The sequence below is a fragment of the Symsagittifera roscoffensis genome, chromosome 2 (assembly GCF_963678635.1).
Source record: "Symsagittifera roscoffensis chromosome 2, txSymRosc1.1, whole genome shotgun sequence".
NCBI lineage: Eukaryota > Metazoa > Xenacoelomorpha > Acoela > Convolutidae > Symsagittifera > Symsagittifera roscoffensis.
In genome coordinates, this window is record NC_087063.1 from 14,052,396 (window position 1) to 14,074,836 (window position 22,441).

Genomic DNA, 22,441 nt, shown 5'->3' on the forward strand with positions numbered 1-22,441 from the left:
CGTTACAAACGGCGTGTATTAAGTATAGCGTAGTGTTTTCGATTTCATGTCAACTTTTTCCAGCCAAATTTAAATTGGGAGGGTAAATGAATCATTTAACTTAAACCAAGCTTAATTAAGCTAAAAACGTGGTTACCAAATTAAATGTGGTTGCCAAATTTTTCCAAAGTGATTCCCGCTGGTTATGTTATTGACATCCATTTTTGGCTGAACAACCTCTAAACTTTTTCTCATGGCGCCTTGACGCCAATATAACTATTTTTGAGGGAGCGCGCGCCAAAAAAAAAATTTTTTTTTTGGTAAAAATTTTCCAACAAGTGCCTAAAAACGCCTTTGTTGGCCTGTTTTTTAAAAAAAATTGACTGCGGAGCAGATAATTTTTGACAAAAAAGGGTCCTTATAGTATTTTCGGAGAGCTCGAAAAATCAAATATCAAAACGATCGACCTAAAAAAAGGTCCGCAAAATTTTCAAGTTTTTCGAAAAACCGACCCCTCACCCTATAAAACTTTCTGCGCAGGCAGCTAACAAAGTTAATATATATTTCTTTCGTTTTCTTGTTCTGAAATAGGGTGAAAGCGCTACTTCTTTTCTCCACTATATGTTGTATCTCTTTCAATAAACGTTTTCATTGATTTAGTTTTTCAAAAGTTCAAAATTGTACATTAATATGGTTCTAAATTCAATCTTAAATCTGTCGAGGCAATAAAATCTCATCGCATTTAGAAAATTCGGCAATAAAGGCAACAATAGATTCAATGGTTAAACATCTATGACTTTTTTCTCCTATTAATGAATTTCACCCTTTTGCGATAGAGAGGGAAGGGATGGTTAACAAGAATTGTCGAGTTTCTTACAATTTTTTTCAACTGGTTTCGGCTGTGAGTGTTTTTTAGATGATGAGAGTTTTGAACAATTGTCGTTTGCAGTGTTTTATCTCAAACATCAACTTTAGAAGTTGCTGAAACTCTCAAAAGGAAAGCGAAAATTTTTTCATCGTAATTCAATTTTTATCACGTCTAAGTTAACTTTTCTCCTTGCCTCATGCAAAAATCACTCGTTAAAGATGCTCGGAGAGCCAACTTTGGATAGATATGACATAACCCTGCGATAATTTTATTTTAACATATAATTAAGCACTCGGGTGTGTATTCGTTTTGTTGGCTTATTTCTTGAAAGCGGTTCAGATAAACGATGGATTGAGCAATAGATTGTCGAAAAGAGAGGGAACAAAAAATGGTAGTTTTTATAGTGGTTTTTCAGTCTGCTCATTGAATGGAAAGAAAAATACATTCTTTTAAAAATGACAATCAATACATCTCTAGTTAAATTTAAATCCCCTACAAAAAGTGCCAATGACGTACCAATGCCGTTTTTCTTCTCCTGCAATTTTCACTTAATAAATTTTTGTTTTTGTGGCTTAAACTTTCAAAAATTTTAACATGTTAACATAGCAAGACTGCTCGTATATCAGGGCGAAGCCCTGAATGTTGCGACTGCTTATTAATCGAAATTGAATAGTTATTGTTAAAAAATATATTTTACAATCATAAATTTTAGACAACATCAAGAGTGCATTTATTAATGCAACCAATTAGATTGCCCCAATTCATATTGGAACGATTTTGTGTTGCGGAATAATCGCCGCGCATAAATAAATCGCTTTACACTTTCGGCAACAAAACTAAAGTGATCACAGCGCGCATAAGTTAGTTCAGAGCATGGAAGATCTTCAAAAAGTTACAAAAAATGATCCGAGGCAAAATATTTTTTGACATTTATACTCATGAATTCGATATTTTCATTGTTATATACAAAATTTTGTTAAAAACTTTTTTTTTATGACCGGCAAAAATTGACTGAATAAAAACAATCCACGCAAGCATAAATGTTCCGCAGTTCTTCGAAAGCCGGAACAAGACTGCTCGTATCGGGACAAAACTTACGGGCTTTTAAGGTCTTTGGGTTAGTGCTTAATTTAAGATATTGATAACATTACGAGGCCAAACTGTGCACTGGATAGGATCACAATTTTGTGTCTGTATGTTCCTGGATTCCAGAGACAAGTCTTCAAACATGTTAAATTTTTGTCGGAAGGATCAGAAAGAATGAAAGAACAAAAGAAAAACAAAGGAAGCGTCCTTGTTGTGGAATCCGCTTACAGTTCACAAAATACACAGTTTGGCCTTGTAATGAAAAACTTCAAAAAAAAGAAAAAAAATTCTATATATTTTTTTTCAAAACCATCCCCACACACGCTATGAAAAGCACAAAGAGTGATATATATCTCATGTAGCAAAGTATTAAATACAAACGATTTCAAGGACGGATTAGTAGCATGAGTACCCGTTAATAGCTTGAATTATATCACGCGTAATTTTCCCAAATTGACAATTGCTAGTAGAAAAATTGAAAATTGTCTAGAAAACAAACAACTCGAGCTCAAATTTTTTCTTCAAAAGTCGGGATGATAACCTGTTGTCAATAAATCTGATTGCAGGCATTAACTATAAACCTATTAGTTACCTCGTGAAACTGATCACTTTATCAAGTGGGGAAAAACGGTGGCTGAGCCAAGAGTTTGTATGCCACAAGACCAAAACCACCGAAAACACAAGACCACCGAAAATCAAAAAACGTTCAAATGTGATGCTTAAACATGATTTTTCAGGGCCAAACAACACGTATCCAATATAAAATAATTGTAGACCATAAAGTGTAACAAGACCACTTGCCGGGTTGACGTCTATACAGTTTCATCTATGAAGTCTATGGAAATATGCTTGTCATACAAAGTTCATACAAAATTTAATAAGTGTTTTAAAAATTTTTAAAGAACATTTTCGGTCTAATTGCCGCTTCTAAAGTTTTCTGGTCAATAGAAAAATGATTTAAATTTTTCGATAAAAAATGCGTATCATACAATTTTCATGTATGAAAATTGTAAAATAATCACTTTGTCATAAATTTTTTTTTTCGAAAATCACTAAAAAACGCGTATGGATGACTTTAAAAGAATTTAAATAATTATATTTACGATGGAAAGCATTTTGACAATCAAAAACATAATTTCAATTTCGGTGGGGAAAAATGCTTTTCATATAGTTTTCATAGCTGAAATTTGTATGATATGCGTTTTTTAATAAACAATAACACAAATTTGAGGAAAAAAAATTTCAATCCGTTTTTTGGTTGCAAACTTGCTCAAATATTTGTTTTATGAAAAAATATTTTGCATGCAAAATTTGATTTTTTATGTTTATAGCGTAGTCCAGGATGAGTTTTGCACCCAAAAAGACCAAAAATCAGAAAAAGTGTTTTTTTTTGTAAAGACGATAATGATTTTTTGTTTCATTTGCTAAGATAAAAAAATTGTAAAAAACAGGCCTTTTTCTGAACCACCAAAATTTTCAAACAAAGTATCTAGCCATATACAAAAATTACGTTTTTGGTATAGAATTCCATGTGAAAATGTTAAACTTTTATTGCCAAAATCATCAAACGCAGTTTATCTGCGTGGCAACTGCGAGTTACACTCTAGGTTTTCTTAAGAGAAAAAATCCGTGGCTAGTGTTTCGGATGAAACACAAAATTTTAGAACAAAATTTTTTTGTATTTTAATTTATGGAAAAAATGCTAATCTAACAATTTCATAGCATGGAAAAAATGCTTATCATATACTTTTAAAGGATGGAAAAAATTCTTATCATGCTATTTTCATACAATTTTGGGGATAAAAAAAAATGATGCAAAAGGTCAAAAATTAATTCCAGACTATGGAAAAAATGCTTGTCATACAATTTCATAGTATGGAAAAAATGCTTATCCTACAATTTCATGTTATGGAAAAAATGCTCGTCTTGCTATTTTTATAAACTTACTTTTACTCTATAAAATTGTATGAAAGAGTATGATAAGTATTTTTATTTTTTCATATATGAAAATTGTATGATAGAGATTTTTTGTCAACCCGGGTGTATCAAGGCAAAAGCCCGAAAGTTGCGGCTGCTTTTTAAAGTCTATGGAGTAGCTTTTACTTCAAATAATAGTGAAATTTCGAGAAAAAAAATCAAAAAATTACATAGACCAAATAGCATGCCCGAATTCATTTTGGACCAATTTTTAAGATAAATATTAGCACGAATAATATCGCGCGTTAATATTGTCCCAAATCGGCCAAATTAGCATTTTTTAAACCCCATAGCCTTACAAAAACGGTCATAGATTACAAAAATTTTTAAATTCGTGCTCTGGATAAGAACACTTTTCGAATGATACTAAATTTGATCAAAATTTGCTAGTTAAAAAGCCGAAATTTGTCTACAGAAGGAAACCACCCTCAGAAAAAGTAAAAACAACAAACAAGTTGGTTTAACTGTTACTATATCTAACAAAACTGAAAACTATCTCTCTCATATCCTCCCGGCAATTGACAAAACGGTATATAATTTTAGCTCTAATTTTGAACAACTATATTGGAAGAAAATTTTGAACACTAGGAAGAAAGAATATCAATTACCCGAACAGCCTCTTTTTTGCGCTTGTGAAAAGTTTTATTTTTTGGCAGTTGCGTTATTTGGAACAACTCACTGCTTTTAAGCAACTATTCTGATTACATACCACTGAAAATAATGCACAGTTTTTTTATCCTAATGGAATTTTAGTTCTTTTTTAGTCGACTATAAAACCCTGTTTTGTAAAATCATTCTGCAACGCCGTCTAATTTTACGGAAGAATGCTGTTTTTGGACCACTTTAGGAAGGTTTTTATTCAGAAGTTACTTTTTTTGACTTGCTTTTGTCATCAAATTTACTATAAATTGTCGCCTCTACTATAAATTGTCACCAATTATTACAGGATCGGTCGGCCAAAAATGCTTCTTATAAAATAGTATCAAAGGGGGACCCTTTGAGTGATGATGGGATCGAATCCCTGAGCGGAACCCACTCAGGTTCCCCTCTCCCTTACATTTCGTCACAGTTTTCTTTCTCAAAATCTTTAAACTTGAAAGTGAAATCTGTGGAAACAATTTTTTTTCTAACATATCTGGAATTGGGAAAATGGTACTAAACATGTCTTAGTATGATGGTTTATAAAAAATAAGCTTGCTGAATATTAAACTTATTTTGAAAAATATTTTTGAAAAACATGGTAGGAACACTTTTTCTGTGGCTGTCAGGGCTTCTTTACCGATTTCCGATCCGGATTTTAGCTGGTTGTTTTAATTGAAATAATTTGGTTCCGTTTTGATCAAAAAGATTCCGCCTTCAGGCTCTATCGTACCAACTATTGATCTTTCTTTAAATTTGCCATTTCGGTGCACTTTTCTGGCTCCCGCAAAATTGGAAATCGTAAAACAAATCCTTAATCTAACAAACAAAGTCAAGCTGATGAGCATGCTCTAGCATAAGCGATAAGTTGCTTTTAGATTTTGTTGCTGATCACTTTATGTGTATTACTTTTTGTTGCGGCGTTAGTGAAAATTTATTTTAGAGGTGTGTTTTTAAAAACACGGCCAGGTGTGAAGAAACAATAGATGGTAAAATGCTCCCGGCCACTTTCGCCGCCTTTGAAGCGGCTCTCGTTATTCAGACTGAATTAAAGAAAAGAGGGAAGGTAAACTTAAATCTTTTGTTGTTATTAAATTTTTTGGGAGGTTCAAATTCATACTTAATCAGTTTGTTGGTTGAACATTAATAATAACCAACTCTAATACGACAGAAAAATGAGATCAAAAAGAGCATTTTTTCCAGTTTTTTTTCGAGACTTTAAATAATAAACGAAGGATGAATGCATGATTGAGCAAAAAAATTAAATGGAAAATTAATAGAAAGACACAATTAATAAAGCCTCTATACTACTTCAGGTTTATAGAAAAAACTTTGGAGAATATTTCAACTATAGATTGAGAAAATATTAAAATATACCGAAGTAAAAAACAGGAGCGGCTTGTTTTTATACCAAACGGTGAAAAAAAGTAAGAGGTTAGGAATAATTCATAGCCCAGTTTTTCTTCCAATGAAATTTGTTCAATTTTCCCTCGCTTTTTCCGTTGTTATGAAAAGCACCTTCAAAAATAAAAATTTGATTAAAATGCACTTATTCTACGAATTCAAGCCATGACTGTTTTGCTATGACTTTCAACGGTTTAACAATTAGATTTATCAAAAGAAACGAATATTCAATTTTGAATCGAATTTCATTATTTATAAAAACATCCGTTGAAAAACATTTTATTTGAATCGGATCAATCCAAATGTAGCCAAAAAAAGACACTGAACGCAAATTTTCTCTGCTTGACATTTTTATGTGCGGCCGGGACGTCCTCGATAAAGCAAAGCGGTCAATAAAAATTTTACATTCTCCTTTATGTCAGAGCATCAGTGTTATAATCAAAAAATTGTCCTTCAGTTTCGCATGAAAAAATTGCCTTAGTAATTCGTTACACTCTGAAACATGATATGTGACCTTTGCACTTGTTCAAAGCTTCCCTGATTTAGTTGACAGAAAAGGCCGCTTCAAATTTACTCCTGTTCGCTTTTACCCTTAATTTGACCGTTACTTGTTGGTATTTTTGTTAGCAGTCAACTTATTTGCAGTCAAGAGGGTGAAACATTACCCCCGGTGCAAAACATCTCCTACTTGGAAATTGAGAAGAACAATGATGCTTGAGGGTTATCGAGACATTTCAGGAGCTACAGTTTCACCAGAAAAACAAATTATAATCCTCTGCTACTCTCACGTGACCTTATTCCACTGCACCATTCAAATTTTTCTCACTTTGGTCGGGATTTGGATCAATTTACTCGTAATCAAACAAAAAATGTTTTGTTTAACTGAAATTCTGCTCAAAAACTGCCCTGAAATAAAAGAAAAAGAGGATTCGCCGGTTCTAAAAAGTGACAATGAACCTCCAAAAATTGATTCACAGCTCGGTAAAACTAAAATAAATCCATCTTATTCTTACAAACTCTGTTTAATGTTTGTTATCATGAGCCTTTTTTGCAATGTGGTTTATCTGGTGCTATGTTTTACAATGAGTGCCGTTCTTGTTTTGTGTGGACCTGGGCTGAAACTGGACTTTTCACAGCCCCAGTTCATTCCAGGGGTGGGATATGTCGACTCAGTTCTTAGTCTTGGTAAGTTTTTTTAAATTTTTGTCAGAATTTTTGATTTCTTGTAATGTCTTCTTTAGAACTTTTCAAGTGCGGAAATTTTCATGTTATGAAAACAATCTTGTCAACAAAAACCTTGATTCATAATTTCGATCAATAAATGTTAACTCTCTTCTTGTTGATATTTAAAAAAATTTTTTTTTTTTAAAATCTATGTTGAATTTTTTTAGCTACACTATTCAAAATATGTATGAACATGAGTTTTCGCGATTCTTTTTTTCCAAACAATGCGATTTAAGTATAAGTTGAGTGCTCAATCAAAAAGATCTCATTTTATTTCAGGTGACATCTACATACAATTCTACAAATGGATCATACTTCTCAATTTATCAGCAACACTAACAAAAGTTCTCGTCATTATCCTCGGAGCTTTAAGCAAACTTCCAGCTCAATCCAAATTTATTTTCTTGTCAAGTTTCTCAATAATTCTATCAGCTTCAGGGTACATTATATTTTTCACTAATTGCTGTTCAATTCCCCATTTTTATTATCCTGGATTTCATTTATTTACTGTTATTACAGTACTTATAGCTGTTTTATTTCATTTCATTTTAACTTGCAGGATAAAACTGAAACAAAAAAATAGTGACTCGACCTTAACTTCTGACCCGCCGGATGAGTTTGAGTTAATTAGTTTATTATTTATGACATTTTATTTATTACTAACTTCATTCAAGTGGGTTTACGGGGGCGATTGGGCCCTGAGTGAGACTGGGTGTCTGACAACTATGATTTATGGTTCGTACCTCAGAGGAATTGTGCATTTTCTCGCAAACCAATCATATCAAACTTGTCAATGTTTAAACTTTGTAGTTGAGTCAATTTTAATTTTGATTTTATTTTCAAAGAAACGTGATACCAAAAGTTGAGATTTAATTTAACGCTTAAATTAATGTTTCCATTAAAAAATAAGCATTAGCAAATTTAACTTCCTTGATTGAAACGCATCATCAAAGTAAGTTACCCAAATAGCTTCCCAAAACCAACAGAGGCCAAAATAACTCTAGAAAAACTAAATTTAACAAGTCTACTCGATTTCGTTGCAAGTAGCACAGATGTACACGATCACAAAAAAGTGCTAACACTTTGCTAAATAGTAAACAAAATCATAATGAAAAACTTAATAGATTTTTTTTCAATTTTTTTTTTGGTTCTTGGGGTTGAAACCAACTTCAAAATGGGAAGAATTTGGTCTGATATAGCATTAAAATCAATAAAAAATGTAACTTGAGGAAAGAATAATTTAGCTAGTTGCTGTCAATTAATCTGAAAATCAAAACTATTCAATTTGGGCTAATTTCTATTGGAAGGACGAGATTTTTAGAAACGTGTTTTCAAAGAAATAACTCATTGTTAACAACGATTTAATAATAGACATCAATCTTGAACCCAAAAAAGAGCTCGTTGAGGTACCTGAAAGCCATCGGAAAACCCACCTCAAGCCATAGTTAAGTCCGACTCAACGGAAAGGAACGTCACAACTTTACATAAACTTATCGAGTTATAAACTTCTCATGTTTGAATAACTGAGGCGGAAAACGTTTTTTTTCTGTTGGGCATCATATTTCGACAAACAAGAATAACTGGGCTAAGATAACAGCAACCGTTAACTTTCAATTTTCAGAAAGATGAAATAGGTACTTGAAATCTGCTAATACATTTATCTGAAAGTGCGAAAACGATTTTTTTTTCAAATTTAAACTTTGCATTTAATTCGAAAAAGGGCTTTAATATTATATATCAATCAACTCATTACAATGGTTTTTTTCTGGCACCAGATTTTGCGTTTGCGAGAAAATAAAAGAAACAAAAACAGAACACACATGGATACAGAGTTTCTTAAACAACCTTAAACAACAAATTTAGCTTAACATCTGTCGAATTAGTTCAGAAATGTTTTTTTTTTCAAAAAAAAACATTTAGGTTTATTGGTTTGCTAACCGTGACAACATTCAGCTAATAATTTAATTCAAATCTGATTTCAATACAAACAAGTTTTTTTTGATAATCGGAAGTTTTTTTTGATAATCAGAAGAATACATAATTTAAATTTGTAAAAGATGTGATGTTTGGACATCCGAAGTAGCTGTGTAAGATACTACTGGCAACGATTTGGGTGTAAGTCTATTCTTTGATTTTCTCGAGGTGAGTAGAAATTTCAAAAGCAGTGAATAGAGGCGAAGAGGCGCTTCGAAGTACTTGTGATAGCACACACAAAAGACACTGCATGCTATCAAATATAAATTGAATTATAGCCAACAAACGGTTGAAAAAGAGTAAATAAACGTAAGGAAATGCAAAAAAACTTACCCTGTGTTTTGAAAAGTTTCAACTTTTAAATTTCAAAGAAAAAAATATATGGGCTTTAAGCTCTTTAAGAAGGCAAAAATCAAACGGGAAAAAGAAGTAAATTGGAGCTTGAACATTTTCAAATTTTTCCCGGGTAAATAACAAATTAAATCATTACGACCTATACAAGAGTCTGAGCTACATTCATCGACAATTACAAACACATGAAATTTTGAAAAAAGTCAGAACTTGAGCTATAAAAATTTCATACGTCTGTCTCATATGTAGGGCCTCCAGCGGTTAAATTTTTTCATTAACCCATTAGCCCAAACAAATTAATAGTTTAACCAGTTAATTTTCGGAGAAACTAAAAATTTTTGAAGAAAGACCTCATTTCATTTGGTGTTCCAGTGTAAAAAAAAAACAATATAATTTCAGCAATTTCCGTTTTCGGAGACAGTCGTTTGTCACAATATATGTTTCCGAAGTCACTGAACAGTCGTTCAAAGCTCGCAGAAGCCGCCGGAGTTCGTAGATACCGTCGAGAAAGAACGTAGCCGCGGGCATCAAAACATATTCGTGCACCACCAAGCAATAGTCACTTAATGGTATTGGTTAATAGTCACAATGATATCGATTTATCTTTGCCTAAAAACATCGGTTAATCGGTTGATAGTCTCGATGGTATCGGTTAGTCACAAGCAAGTCACAATGGTATCGGTTAATCTTTGCCTGAAAAATTATCGGTTAATCGGTTAATAATATTTTGACTGGATAAATTTCCTTAAACCGGTTGGCCGCACCAGGGCCCACTAATATGAAACTCAATGCCATAATGAAGAAAAAATTGAGGAAAAGTCGAAATATTGAACTTTTTGATGAGCAGATTTCTGACAAAAAATTCTGCCCAAACCCATGTAATATAAGCTGAAATCATTTAATACAAATAAAGAGACGCGAAAACATTTTTAGCAAACTAAAAAGCGAAAAAAAGTGAAAGGAACTCAACGGAAAGGAACGTCACATTTTTCCATAAACTTATCGAGTTATAAATTTCTCATGTTCGAATAACTGAGGCGGAAAACGTTTTTTTTCTGTTGGGCATCATATTTCGACGAACACGAATAACTGGGCTAAGACAACAGCAACCATTAACTTTCAATTTTCAGAATGATGAAATAGGTACTTGAAATCTGCTAATACATTTAACTGAAAGTGCGAAAACAATTTTTTTTCCATATTTCAACTTTGCATTTAATTCGAGAAAGGGCTTTAATATGATATATAAATCAACTTATTACAATGGTTTTTTCTGGTACCAGATTTTGTAAGAAAAAAAAGAAACAAAAATAGAACACACACGGATACAGAGTTTCTTAAACAACCTTAAACAACAAATTTAGGTTGAAATCGGTTGTTTAAGGTTGGTTTTCAAATTTAGGTTTGTTTTCAAATTTTGGTATTGAAACAAAGTTAGCGCTGGCAAATGTTTCTATTGCAGGAATAAATCAAAAACATTTTAAATTGTACTGAAATTTGCCCAAATCACAATAGTAGTCCGTGCAGTGGCAACTTGACCGAAAAAAAATAAGCAGTCAAACGATAGGCCGGCATTTTTTTTCAATTTCTAAATTTTGCGAGAAGAATCAGGCCCTGGCCACATTCGAACAGATCTTTTTTGTCCCAGTCATTGGTGTTAGTGTTACCGCTATGCAGAGAGTGCCAAAGAAGATGTAAAATTTGAGTTTATCATGAACTAAACATTCGAAATGATTTGACGGTTCTATACGACAAACTTTTTAACTGAAGAAAGGCTATAATCCAATTTGATAACTCTTATAAGTGGTTAGATATACCCTGGTTTGTAAAAATTGTCTGCACCGCAGGCGAATGTTTCCAAACAAAGTCCAAAAATGACGTTTTAGTGCACTTTGAGGAAATCGCGTTTTGTCGACGCGCACGGAGACCTATCAGATTTGATGTCTTGTCCTTCCCTAAGGCCCTTTCAGAAAAATCTTGCAGTTGGTTGAGGAAAATTTTTTAGCGACCGCCCCTGCCCCTCCCCTTTCCACCTGAGTAAAATTTGGACAGATTTAAAAGACACGTCTCGTTTTTTGGCACCACACAGTCTGAACTTTTTTAGGTTAAATAAAACAACTAATCGTTATAACTGATTGACAGAGAGCACTCAATCGTATAAATTAAATCAACGACCACCTGTAATGACGCGCTCTAGATGATTTATTGAGTGATTTCTTAGCAATGCAAATCAGTGGTAAATCTGGCATGTCTTTTCTTTTGCTTTCTCTTTGTCGAGCAGATTCGAGCATTTCTTAGCTAGTATCAATTATGGAATCTCTAGCAGATGCTTTTTGAACCAAGTTCATCAAGCGTTCGAAAAATAGAAAGATTGAAAATAATTTTGCAATGAAAAAGGCTTCACGAGCTTAAAAATGCTTTCGCGTCATTATGATGTATTAAAAATTGTGAAATTGCAGCGGAGCTATCAGTAGGCCTTTCATGACCTTGTAAATAAGTATAACAGAAAACAACTTCCAAATAAGAGTTGCTTAGTGATTAAGAAGTTCGGTAAAAATTCAGATTCTTCGCTCAAAATTATTTTTGCGAAAAGTTAAATTAATTAAGATTAGGATTGACAGAATTAGTTACAAGAAAAAGATTAAGATAATGTATGATACAACTTATTTAAAACATCAAAAGTGATAAACTAGGGTTTAGATCTAACACAAGTGGCTATCACAGACCAGTGCAAAAAGTACACCGTTTAACTACAGAACAAGAGACACTTTCAATTTTACAACAACAACCTTTGTAGATGATACTTATAACTAGTCACTCAAAAAATCAAATGCAACTACACCATACTAAAACTAGATCTTTTTTCTAGATCTATTTCTACAAATTAACGTAATAGATTTGAGCATATTGTTTCACAATGAAACCAAATTCCAGTTTTGAAAAAAGTATGATTTCAACAATCGATGCTCGTTGCCGAAATATATATTCAAACTGTCCCTTTTACTCCTCGCCACAATTCGTCTAAAATCACATAACTGCTTAAAAGGTCAAAATTAATCACATCAAACTTTGTTTTGTTCAGTTTTTCTTCCATCCAGCCATTCACTTAGATGAAAAGTTTTCACAGACAATAGAGTTTGTGTTCACATGTCGTATTGTGAGGTTGGATCCCGTTGTCCACTGAACATCTCGTAGGCCCATCGCGCCTTGGAGTAGGCGACTCTGACCTTCAGTTTGTCCACTGACTTGCGGGGCTCCTCCAATTTTGCCTCATCTAGAGTCTCGTCTGTGAACAGAGGTTCTAGCTGCGAGTCACTCACCCACTGCCTAAAAATATCCCGGTTCAATTTGAGTGGAAAAATACGTACGCTCAGGTTTGTACCAACGGCCGATTTACGTTTCCGATATTGGTTTTAAGAAACCTTAAAGGATTCGTTTCAGGATTCGCCCAAAATTAACAAGATTAACTCGAAAACATTAGAAAAAAAAATGAAATTCGGAACACATTCTACTTGAAAACTTTAGATAATTTCCTAATTTACTCCTTTCTCCAATACCTTGCTGAATACCAATAGAATAGAGCCTTGCGCGTCACTTGAACTTACGATCAATTCAAGATACACATGTTTGGTTTAAATACCACGTAGTTGGTGTTTCGTAGAAGGCGACCAGCATCAGTTTACAACCAGCAGCCCCCCTCGCGCCCTCATCTGTTCCTCTGCCTCCCTGACTGCCAGTTACTGAGGGGGAGGACTGGGCTATGTTGTTGTGTATCTTCAGCTGTTGCTCGTACTGGTCCAGTACTTTATCAGGGGGTACTGGGATTGGGATCCCGTTGTACTTCGTGCCTTCTACTGTCTCGGGGGCAATTACCTTAAAAACCGACTATATTGAATTTACTTTTTCTCGATACATTTAGTACCTAGTTAGTTATCACACTTTAGATTAGACTCTTCCATGGCATAAGTAACCGAGACCACTTTCCACCAATTGGAGCGAAGTTGCCAAACTTGGCAAAGTTTATAAAAAACTAGTAGGCCTGTTAAAAAGTTCAAATGATGCAAGAATGAAACATTTTGAGTTGATACTGCTAGATTGGCTTTAAAGACATTTTAATTGCTTCAGGCGGTTCACAAAATCGAAAATTTTGTGATTAAATATGCTTGTGATTAAATTTCAGCTGATTAAATATACTTGAGGCGGCTTGCAAAAACGATAGTATTTCAAACATTGGAATTTGACAGCTTGAATTGCAGTGCAAAACATCAAAAAAATTTTGGTCGAGCCTCTCAAATTAGGAAACATTCTAACTCTCTTAAAAGCTGCAAAATGTAAAAAAAATCAATTACGTTTTGATCGCTTAAAATTTTTCGAGCAAACATGAAGGTTTCCAAGCAAGGAATGCAAACAAGGAATTTGAATTGAAATACTGCCTGAAGTTTTGATAGCTTGAAGCAATTTGCATAGTTCTAATTTGAAATATTTAGAACTAATTTGAACAACTTGAACCATTTCGAGATTTAACTTGATCTTTTCAATGTGAATCGAGAGTAATTCGAAATATGATATATGGTTATATTTCAAGTTGATTAGTTGCACGAAATGATTCGCAAAAAAACTCTTCGAGTAAGCTATTCAGATGGCAAAAATTTTGCTGTTTTGATTAATTGAACTGGTTTGAAAAAGTCGAAAAGTTACTCCAACAATTCAATTGAGTCGTAAAAAAGGTAAAATATTTCATTGTGCTCTGATTACTTGTTTGGATTGGCAAAAGGATGTTATGAATCAAGCCAGCTATCAGGCGATGAAACATCTCAAACTTAGAAAAACATTCAGCTGCTTTAAACGCTTGTTTTAATCGGATCGTAAAATTTCTTTTAACCGGATCGCAGAAACTTCAAGCCAGCTATCCAAATGATGAAGCGTTATATTCCTTATGTTGTCTTAGAAGACTTATACGACTCGCAAAAAATGCATGCCTAATATGACTGAAAAGGAGCTTTTCCTTTTTATATATAACATTTTCGTTTCAGTAACTTGTTTCAATGTTTAATCATTTTCAGTTCACTAAGTTTCATGTCAAAGTTGATATTGAAACAGAAGTTGAAGGCTTTTTCGTCACTAAGATTTTTTCTCCAGATTTTTTAGAAAATTAGTTCCAAAAAACGCCCCGTCAGCTTACAGTCTGTCTCATTTTGCAGTCGGCAAATAAAAACACTTAGCGGGTATACCTATTGCTTAGGAATATATTGGTTAGGAATCCCTCCAACCCCCGTCCGCTAAGTGTTTTTTTTGCCGACTGCAGAATGAGACAGGGTGTAAGATGACAAGGCATTTTTTCGAACTGATTTTCTTACAATTTTGGACAAGAAATCATCTATGAAAGGTTTCCGTCATGGCATTGGTCGGTGTCGTCAAGGTTGAATTCGTTGTCGTCGTCAGCATTTCGTTTCGCTGATGCTCGATATCATCGTTTTCTGTTGAGTATCTGGGATTGTTTGGTGCAAATTCGAATGGCGGGTACTTCTCTATGAAGTCACGTTTGTTCGTCATGCATTGGAAGAGAATACTCTACTTTTCCAATCGGCTAAATTCCACGGAGACTCATGACTTGAAGTATCCGAAGAGGTTCCCCGTCTTTGATGCTGGGTGTCATCTTGGTCCATTTTTGTCGTGACATGAGAGTCGGGATGAATTCTGTGATGAGCTGCTTCCAAATGTGTGAGATAGCTGCTGAGCGAATTTTCACAGTTGAACAGAAGTAGAAGTCTGATAGCTGCTAATTGGTGGTACGCTGGCATGCGCGTTACCGAGGAGAAATTGATTCGGTATGAGTGCTTCTATTACTTCGGATGCGGGAGAAACAGTTGAAATTGGGCGGACGTTCATGAAATAAGCAACTTCACAGAAAAACAGCTGAAAATAAGTCGTCATTCTAAATTTGGCTCACAATTAATGCGTAGAAAGAATTTTTTTAAGAACCCGATTTTCAAAAATATGTATTTAAAATGTCAATTGATTTTTGCCAGGTTCGCGAAAAATTAATTTTTCAAGAAAGCTTTTGAACAAAAGTTTTAACTGAAATATTTTAGGCTGGTCATGACAGCTGAACCGATTCGTTAAAAAGTAATATTTTTCTGAAAATTCGAAATTCTTTCTTTCTTGGTACGTGGTTAAAGCAATTAATTGCAAAAGCAAATTTTTCTTTGCTACTGGGATAAGAAACGTAAAACGCCATTAGCTCGGAAACTTTTTTTCAGAAATCTTTAAAAGTTTTGAATTACCAATCGAATCGAGAAATCCCACTTTATTACAATTACAAGAGTCTGTCATGAAATTTGACCTTGACTTCATAAAAATCTGGATTTGATTCCTGAATCTTGTTCCTGAATCTCATTGACCCTCACAAACCTTGATCCCACTTTTTTGAGAGAGCCAACTTGAGTATTATTTTATTTATTCGTATTTCTTTAAAGTACTTTCAAGTCCGGAAGAAAAACTGTTTCATCGATGTAAATTATTCCTGAAGAGATTTGAATAATATAATACTCAAGTGGATTTTTGCATATATTCACATGACAGGCCAACTAATCAAATTACTCGTTCAAAGTAATCTACCCGAACCATCGTTTACTTATATATTTACCGCCACTAAATAATTCAAGTTTTATGTTTCACGGTAATTGCATATATTAAAGGACTGTTTTATGTTCAATTTCAAAAAGAAATCATACCTTTGCAAATAATGGACGAAAACCTTTGCTTTTCTGTAGATAATAGATGAAAACTTTTTAAATCGATAGTAGCTACTGATAGGCCACTCGTTTAATCTATGTCGGCTTTCAATTTCATATCGTTTGAGGGAGCTTCAAAAAACACTGGAAAATATTTTGAGTTTCATATGTGAAGTCACTCTTTAATAATTCATTCAAATTTTCAGTACATTAAGATAACCTCAATTGCGAGTCCATTAAAAAATTAAGCCAAACGTATTTACAGCTCTTGTGTTGCTTGAGTTTAAAGGAGAATATTGGAAAAATCACTCCATATAAGGTTTAGCAACTAAATGGTCTGAGATCAGTCCACTTTTAGAAGCAAAACTACAAAATGAAATTCTTCTTTATTTCGTTGAAATAGGGACACATATTAGGCAACAACAGTGCCTCAGGTAAATGTTTGCAAAATGAAGTTAAAAACATCGTTTTGGGCACTTTCTGGAAGCGGTTTTTATCAAAAAAAAAGCGCGTGCTCCCATTGACAACTAAGTTAAGTTAAGTTATTAGGATGTTTTTTTTTGGTTTTTTAAGGGCGGGGTAAAGCCGCATCACGCTGAAGCAATACTCGCGATCCTCAAAACGCCAATCCTCAAAGACCAGCAAACAATGAAAAAAAAAAACAAAAAAAAACGAAGCATGATCTCAAGAAAACATGCCTTGGCAAACAGTGGGCGACAGCGGGATTCGAACTCATGTGGCAACACTCATTAGCTTCAAGCACTAGGCTACATAATCTGGGTACAAACACGTTCTCAAAATGTAACAAAAAACAAGGATAGCCGGTTACTGTGCAAGTAGCACAGAATGTTCCGACCACAGTCTTAAACAAATACACTTTTTTTCAAGTAGTGTCGTTTTTTCGGCGTAGTGTGATAAAAAGATTTGGACAAAATAGTAGAACTTAGGCATATTCGACAGTCATAGCAACTAGAAAAACAATTTTTGTAGAAAAATTATTAGAAAAACGGAAAAAAAATAATTAAAAAATTCAATTTCAAAACTTTTTTTCACTTTTTTGCAGATGCCTTTTTTTAATTTTTGATTCCAAAAAGACGCTATAATACTACAAAAAACTAACTTTAATCGAGTAAAACTAATTTTTTACGGCTCAAATTAGGCTATTGTAAGCTTTTAAGCCATCAAAACAAGCTACTCCAAGCCTGCTTGCTTGCCTTATTCGCTCGAATTAAAACGAAAAATCAAATCTTTCTGTTGCTGCGCAAATAGTAAATTAAAAACAAATGCATATAAGAACAAGTTTGAATAATAGTTGCATATAATACAAGAACAGATGGCCGGGCGGCCTAAGATACCGTACCGCCGACCGACTACATACAGACTTGCCAATCAGAGCAGGTTCGAAGTAGTCTGATATCGGTGCTGTTTAAAGTAGTCTGATTAACGAAATTGTTTATATGTGTTGAGCCGATAAAGGCTGAAAATTCTTGATATTCGATGTTGTTCGATTTTCGACTAAAATGGCTTTAATATGATATATCGCTCAACTCTCTCCGATGATTATTTGTGGTAGCTGATTTTGCGTGGCAAATAAAAAAACTAAAACACCCGAATACACAATTCCTCTCCATTAAACAAATGATCGGAACAATATTTGTGTTTGAAAAACGATTTCGTGATATATTTTTTCAGCAAATTATACAAAGCGATAAAACTGTACCAATGACCTTTGTAATGTTATAATATACAGAACGAAATTGATGAAAATTTTACAAGTCACTGCGACTAACGGCTGGCATAATCTGACTGAGATCAGTCATGATTAAACAACATTGAATCTTGTGATTACAAGTTTACTTTTCAATACGTCCAATTTGTTGTTATACATGAAAAAATCAATACAACCTTGAAACACGGCATCAAGACAGAAATTTAAAATTCACTCCTGGGGTTTGAAAGCTGATTTTCGGATATTGATTTTGCTTCACAGCCGATGGAACACAGGCCTCCCAGCTTGACACACGATCCATACAAACAAATTTGCAAATTAAAAATCAATATTTGATTTCGTTGCTCGACATGATTGGTAACAACTAGATCATTATCTGATCTAGTTAAAATCACCCACAGAGCCGTAGGGGGGGGGGGGGGGGTTGGTTTCTTGGCTCTAAGTCATCTTTTAGATGTAGATAACAGGAAAACTCTTAGGCTCTTTTCGGGGAACTGCGGCCGTGTACTTGAGATAAATGTTCATGCAACTTTTCTGCAATGTTACCTCCAACATTTCTAACGAGAGGCGGAGGAATATCTTAGCAATTTTGCCACTGCTCCCCTCTTTGGGGTAAAATAAACGGGTTAAAAAAACAATATCATTTAGTTGCTGATATCTTTTGAAAACTATCATATGAAATTTGAAAAAATTGTACTAATTTAAAAGACAAACATTTTTCATCAACAAATGAGAAAAAAATTTCTGCTGCGCATATGGTAAACTGTCACGCCAGAAAAAGTCAATTCATCAAGTCAACGTTAAACTCATTTATTTCGGGAACGAAAGTCGAGTCTCTTTGAGGGATTCTGAGCTTATTGCGCCGCAGATTGCTAAACCATTTAATTCTTTATTAGATTACAATCCAGCAATAGACTGGCCATTTGTTTTCCAATAGCAAGCTTACAATGTCACTTTTTTGACTGACAGTTTCATTTCAAGCTTAGCCCCTCTTCTCTATTTTTTGCGTATTCGTTTCGACCACCATTCAACACGTGATCAGGTGAAATCTAAGAGATGGTACAACCAATCAAATTTGCTGTCGGTTTCATATCTAAGGTGAAAAGTGGGGATATGCGATTCAAGAAATTTCGAAATCAATCAATTCCAATTATTCAATGTGGACTTCCATTTCAAGTCAATTCTTGAGTTTTGAGGCGAAAAAATGCAGCTTTATTTTCTAGAAACCCTTGAATTTCAAGCGTTTTTAAAAAAAATTCTAGAAATGATGTAAAATTAGTAAAGCATGTTATGAGGATCTAAATTTGAAGAAACACAATTTTTGCACAATAGTTGGCTTCGGCTGACCTTCAGCAGTTATATGTTCACGACATTAACAGACACATTTATGAACAGCAAGCAATATCATTAGCCAAACAAATAATTTAATCGCACCAATAAAAACGTTTTTGTAGAAATTGGGCCTCGGAAGCAATGAGAAATACCCCCCATTGAAAATTGAGATTCTGTGCTAGGTTCAATATTTGCACATGCGTAACCGTGGACTTAATTTCATTCAATATAGAGCGGATATTCGCTACAAGTTACCACAGGGGATTGTTAACGCAATCCCAGACTTTTTAATCTTATTTTTTTCTTTAAAAATCTGTGTATTGGCAGAAATGATGACAGGAAAGGCAAATATTAATATACCTGTCTGCTTTGCCGCCATTGCACATCGTTTTAATATCGCTTGGCTGCATATATAAGCATTGAATGGCAGTCTTAGAGAGAATTGTACTGGAAAAATTAAATGAACCGAATCTAGGCAGAGCAAATAGCTCAGAGGAGGGAGAAAAAAAGTAGATAGCTATCAAAAAAGAAATCAAAATCAATATCAAAATTTCACCTTGCGACATTGATACGCAATATTGAATCTACTAAAAAATCACCCGTATATTTTTCTCTGCTGAATGCAAACATAGCCAATTGAAGAACAAATTTAAAGTGAATTTTGAAGATGAGAGAACAGGAATGCAAGCAGAAGACAAGAAAGGGTCATTCATCGACCCAGTGTCACAACCAACAACTTACCATGCGAAAATAAAACAGTCCGTTTTCCTTAAAATACAGTTGCATGCTTTAAGAACGCAACTAATTAAAAACTGCCCAGTTGTATTATACAGGCAATTTTTTTTTCTTGAAAAATACCAGATCTTGAAAAAACCGTCAAACAAAATCAGGATTTGTTAATTTTAATTGCTTTAATTTTTAACTCATAATTGTTGAATTTAAATTGAATTACGAACCCGAACCAATGGCACTTCAAGTGGATACATGAATTGAGCATGAAGGAAAAACCATTCTCTCCATTTAGAGAACTCTCTCGAGATCGAGAGAGTCTCTCATCAAAAGAGAGTCAGAAACAGAATATACCAAGTGAAGAGCATAATTTCGCGACCATAAAAATTCAGGCCAGAATTGAAAATTGTTATAAAAAACTCAATTTTTAAAAAATGGCAATCAATGCTAAGATAACACCATTATTCCTATAGAGAAAGGAGCAGCATACGAGCTGTTCAGCTCGTTACAGATAATGTACTCCTATTAATTTTCCCGCCTGGAAAATATTGCCTCACGTTCAGAAGCAAAGATTGCCTTTTACTTGGTTCTCAGGTCCCTGTGTTTCCAAGATCTTAAAAACCATTAAAACTTAAATTTCAAACAATTTGAAAACAGGAGAGGAAAATGTCCTCTTCTGTTTTGAGAGGAAAATGTCCTCTCCCAAAACAAGAGTCCTCCTTTCTTTTTGTCATCGCATCAGAACAAAAGCTGTTAATGACTCACTTTTAACTAATTTTGACGAATCAGAGAGACCAAGTTAAGATCTTGCGCCCCAGCATTTGATTCGGACTAAAATTGCAACCCTAAACTTCACCAAAGCATGCGAGTATGGGAACAAAACTTTGTGTTTGAAAATTTTTCAATTTATTTTCTACAATTCTAGAAGTTTAAGAAATTCGTGAAATCGTCATATCTTCATAAATACAAGCTTAAAGAAAATGAAGTTTTGCAACCCCAAACTACATTCCCGGTAGCAAGCAAGTACGGATATAAATCTTGGAATTTTAATGAGAATTTTCCTCTAAATTTTTAATTTTTTTGAAAGATTCGTAGAATCATCTAAATCTCCGGAACTACAAGATTGCAACCCCAAACGAACCCTGCAAATCTCCGGAACAAATCTCCTGAATTCTAAGAATTTTCAAAAAAATCCTATCCACCAGAACTAAGCCGGATCTTGCCAGAACTTGAAAAAAAACCAGTCCAGACTGGATTCGAACTGCCGGGCTTTGTCCTCAAACATGGGTTCTACAGAAACTTAGAAGAAAGCTGATCCTTTAAAAAAATTGGGCTACGGGAACAAAACCGACAAAAAAAAAACAGACGAACGATAGTTCGAAAAGCACAAAAACTCAAGTTTGCAAAAAACAGGTCCCGGCCGTATTCGAACAACAGCCCTTCGCAATCTCAAGCAGATGTGTATCCCTACGCCATATGCACCGGAACGGTTGATTCAATTTGAATTTAAAAAAAGGAAGCATATGAGGGAGTACAAGCTCCACGAGATGAGTCCTATGAACACCGTTATTTACGGGAAAAAAGTCTAGTACCCAATTGCAATACCCTGGCTTATCGCAAGGGAAAAAAATAATTCAATCCTACAACGAATCCTCGTTAGCATGTAAACGAGGGTTCAATTTTTGAGCAGAAAATATAGGTTAAAAAGTAATCAAAATAATGTTTCTCAAATTTTCAAGACAATCTGCATAGACATTTGGCCTTGACTTAAATACAAAAAATCAAGTTAAAATCAGCCAGAGTTCAGCTTGAAGAAGCTTCCAGAACAATCATAATTTGCCTTGCCCCTTCTTGCCATGCGCTGCCCAGCCATGTCATGCCCTGCCTTGCACTGCCTCTTTTTGCTCTGCGCTGTACTGACCCTTTTTGCTTTGCACTGCGCTGTACTGACTCTTTTTGCTTTGCAGTGCGCTGCCTTGCTTTGCATTGGCCCGATTGGCGCTGCCTGACCTTGCCTTACTGTGCCCTCTTTCTCTGCACTGCCCTGCCTTACGCTGTCCTTACTAGATATGCGCTGCCCCGCCTTGCTTTGCCTTACGCTTCCTTGTCCCTTAACCATGCGCTGCCCTGCCGCGTGCTGCCCCTCCTTGTCCAGCACTGCCCTACCTTGCCTTACGCTGCCATGTCTAGCGCTGCCCTGCTTGCTTTACGCTGCCCTCCTGCTTTGACCTATGCTGTCCCTACTATCTCTGCGCTGCCCTGCCTTGACTTACGCTATCCCTACTAGATCTGCAATGCCCTGCTCTCTGCCTTCCGCTTCCCTGTCCCCTTGCCTTGCGTTACCCTACCTTGCCTTACGCTGTCCTGCCTTGCCTTACGCTGCCCTGTCTTGCAATATGCTGCCCCTCCTTGCCT

General features: G+C 34.6%; 2 protein-coding genes across 2 annotated transcripts in view; both read right to left on the reverse strand.

Moving 5' to 3' along the window:
* Window positions 1-22,441, reverse strand: part of LOC134839041 (CTD nuclear envelope phosphatase 1-like) — a 346,443-nt gene that overhangs the window by 82,508 nt on the left and 241,494 nt on the right. The window lies entirely within an intron of this gene.
* Window positions 12,095-22,441, reverse strand: part of LOC134839039 (bromodomain-containing protein 1-like) — a 390,829-nt gene continuing 380,482 nt past the window's right edge. Inside the window, exons 16-17 of the mRNA XM_063854439.1 lie at window positions 13,143-13,375; window positions 12,095-12,829 (exon numbers count right to left, since the gene is read on the reverse strand). Coding sequence (XP_063710509.1) covers window positions 12,646-12,829; window positions 13,143-13,375 — 417 coding nt within the window. The 3' untranslated portion in view covers window positions 12,095-12,645. The remainder of the gene's footprint in view (window positions 12,830-13,142; window positions 13,376-22,441) is intronic.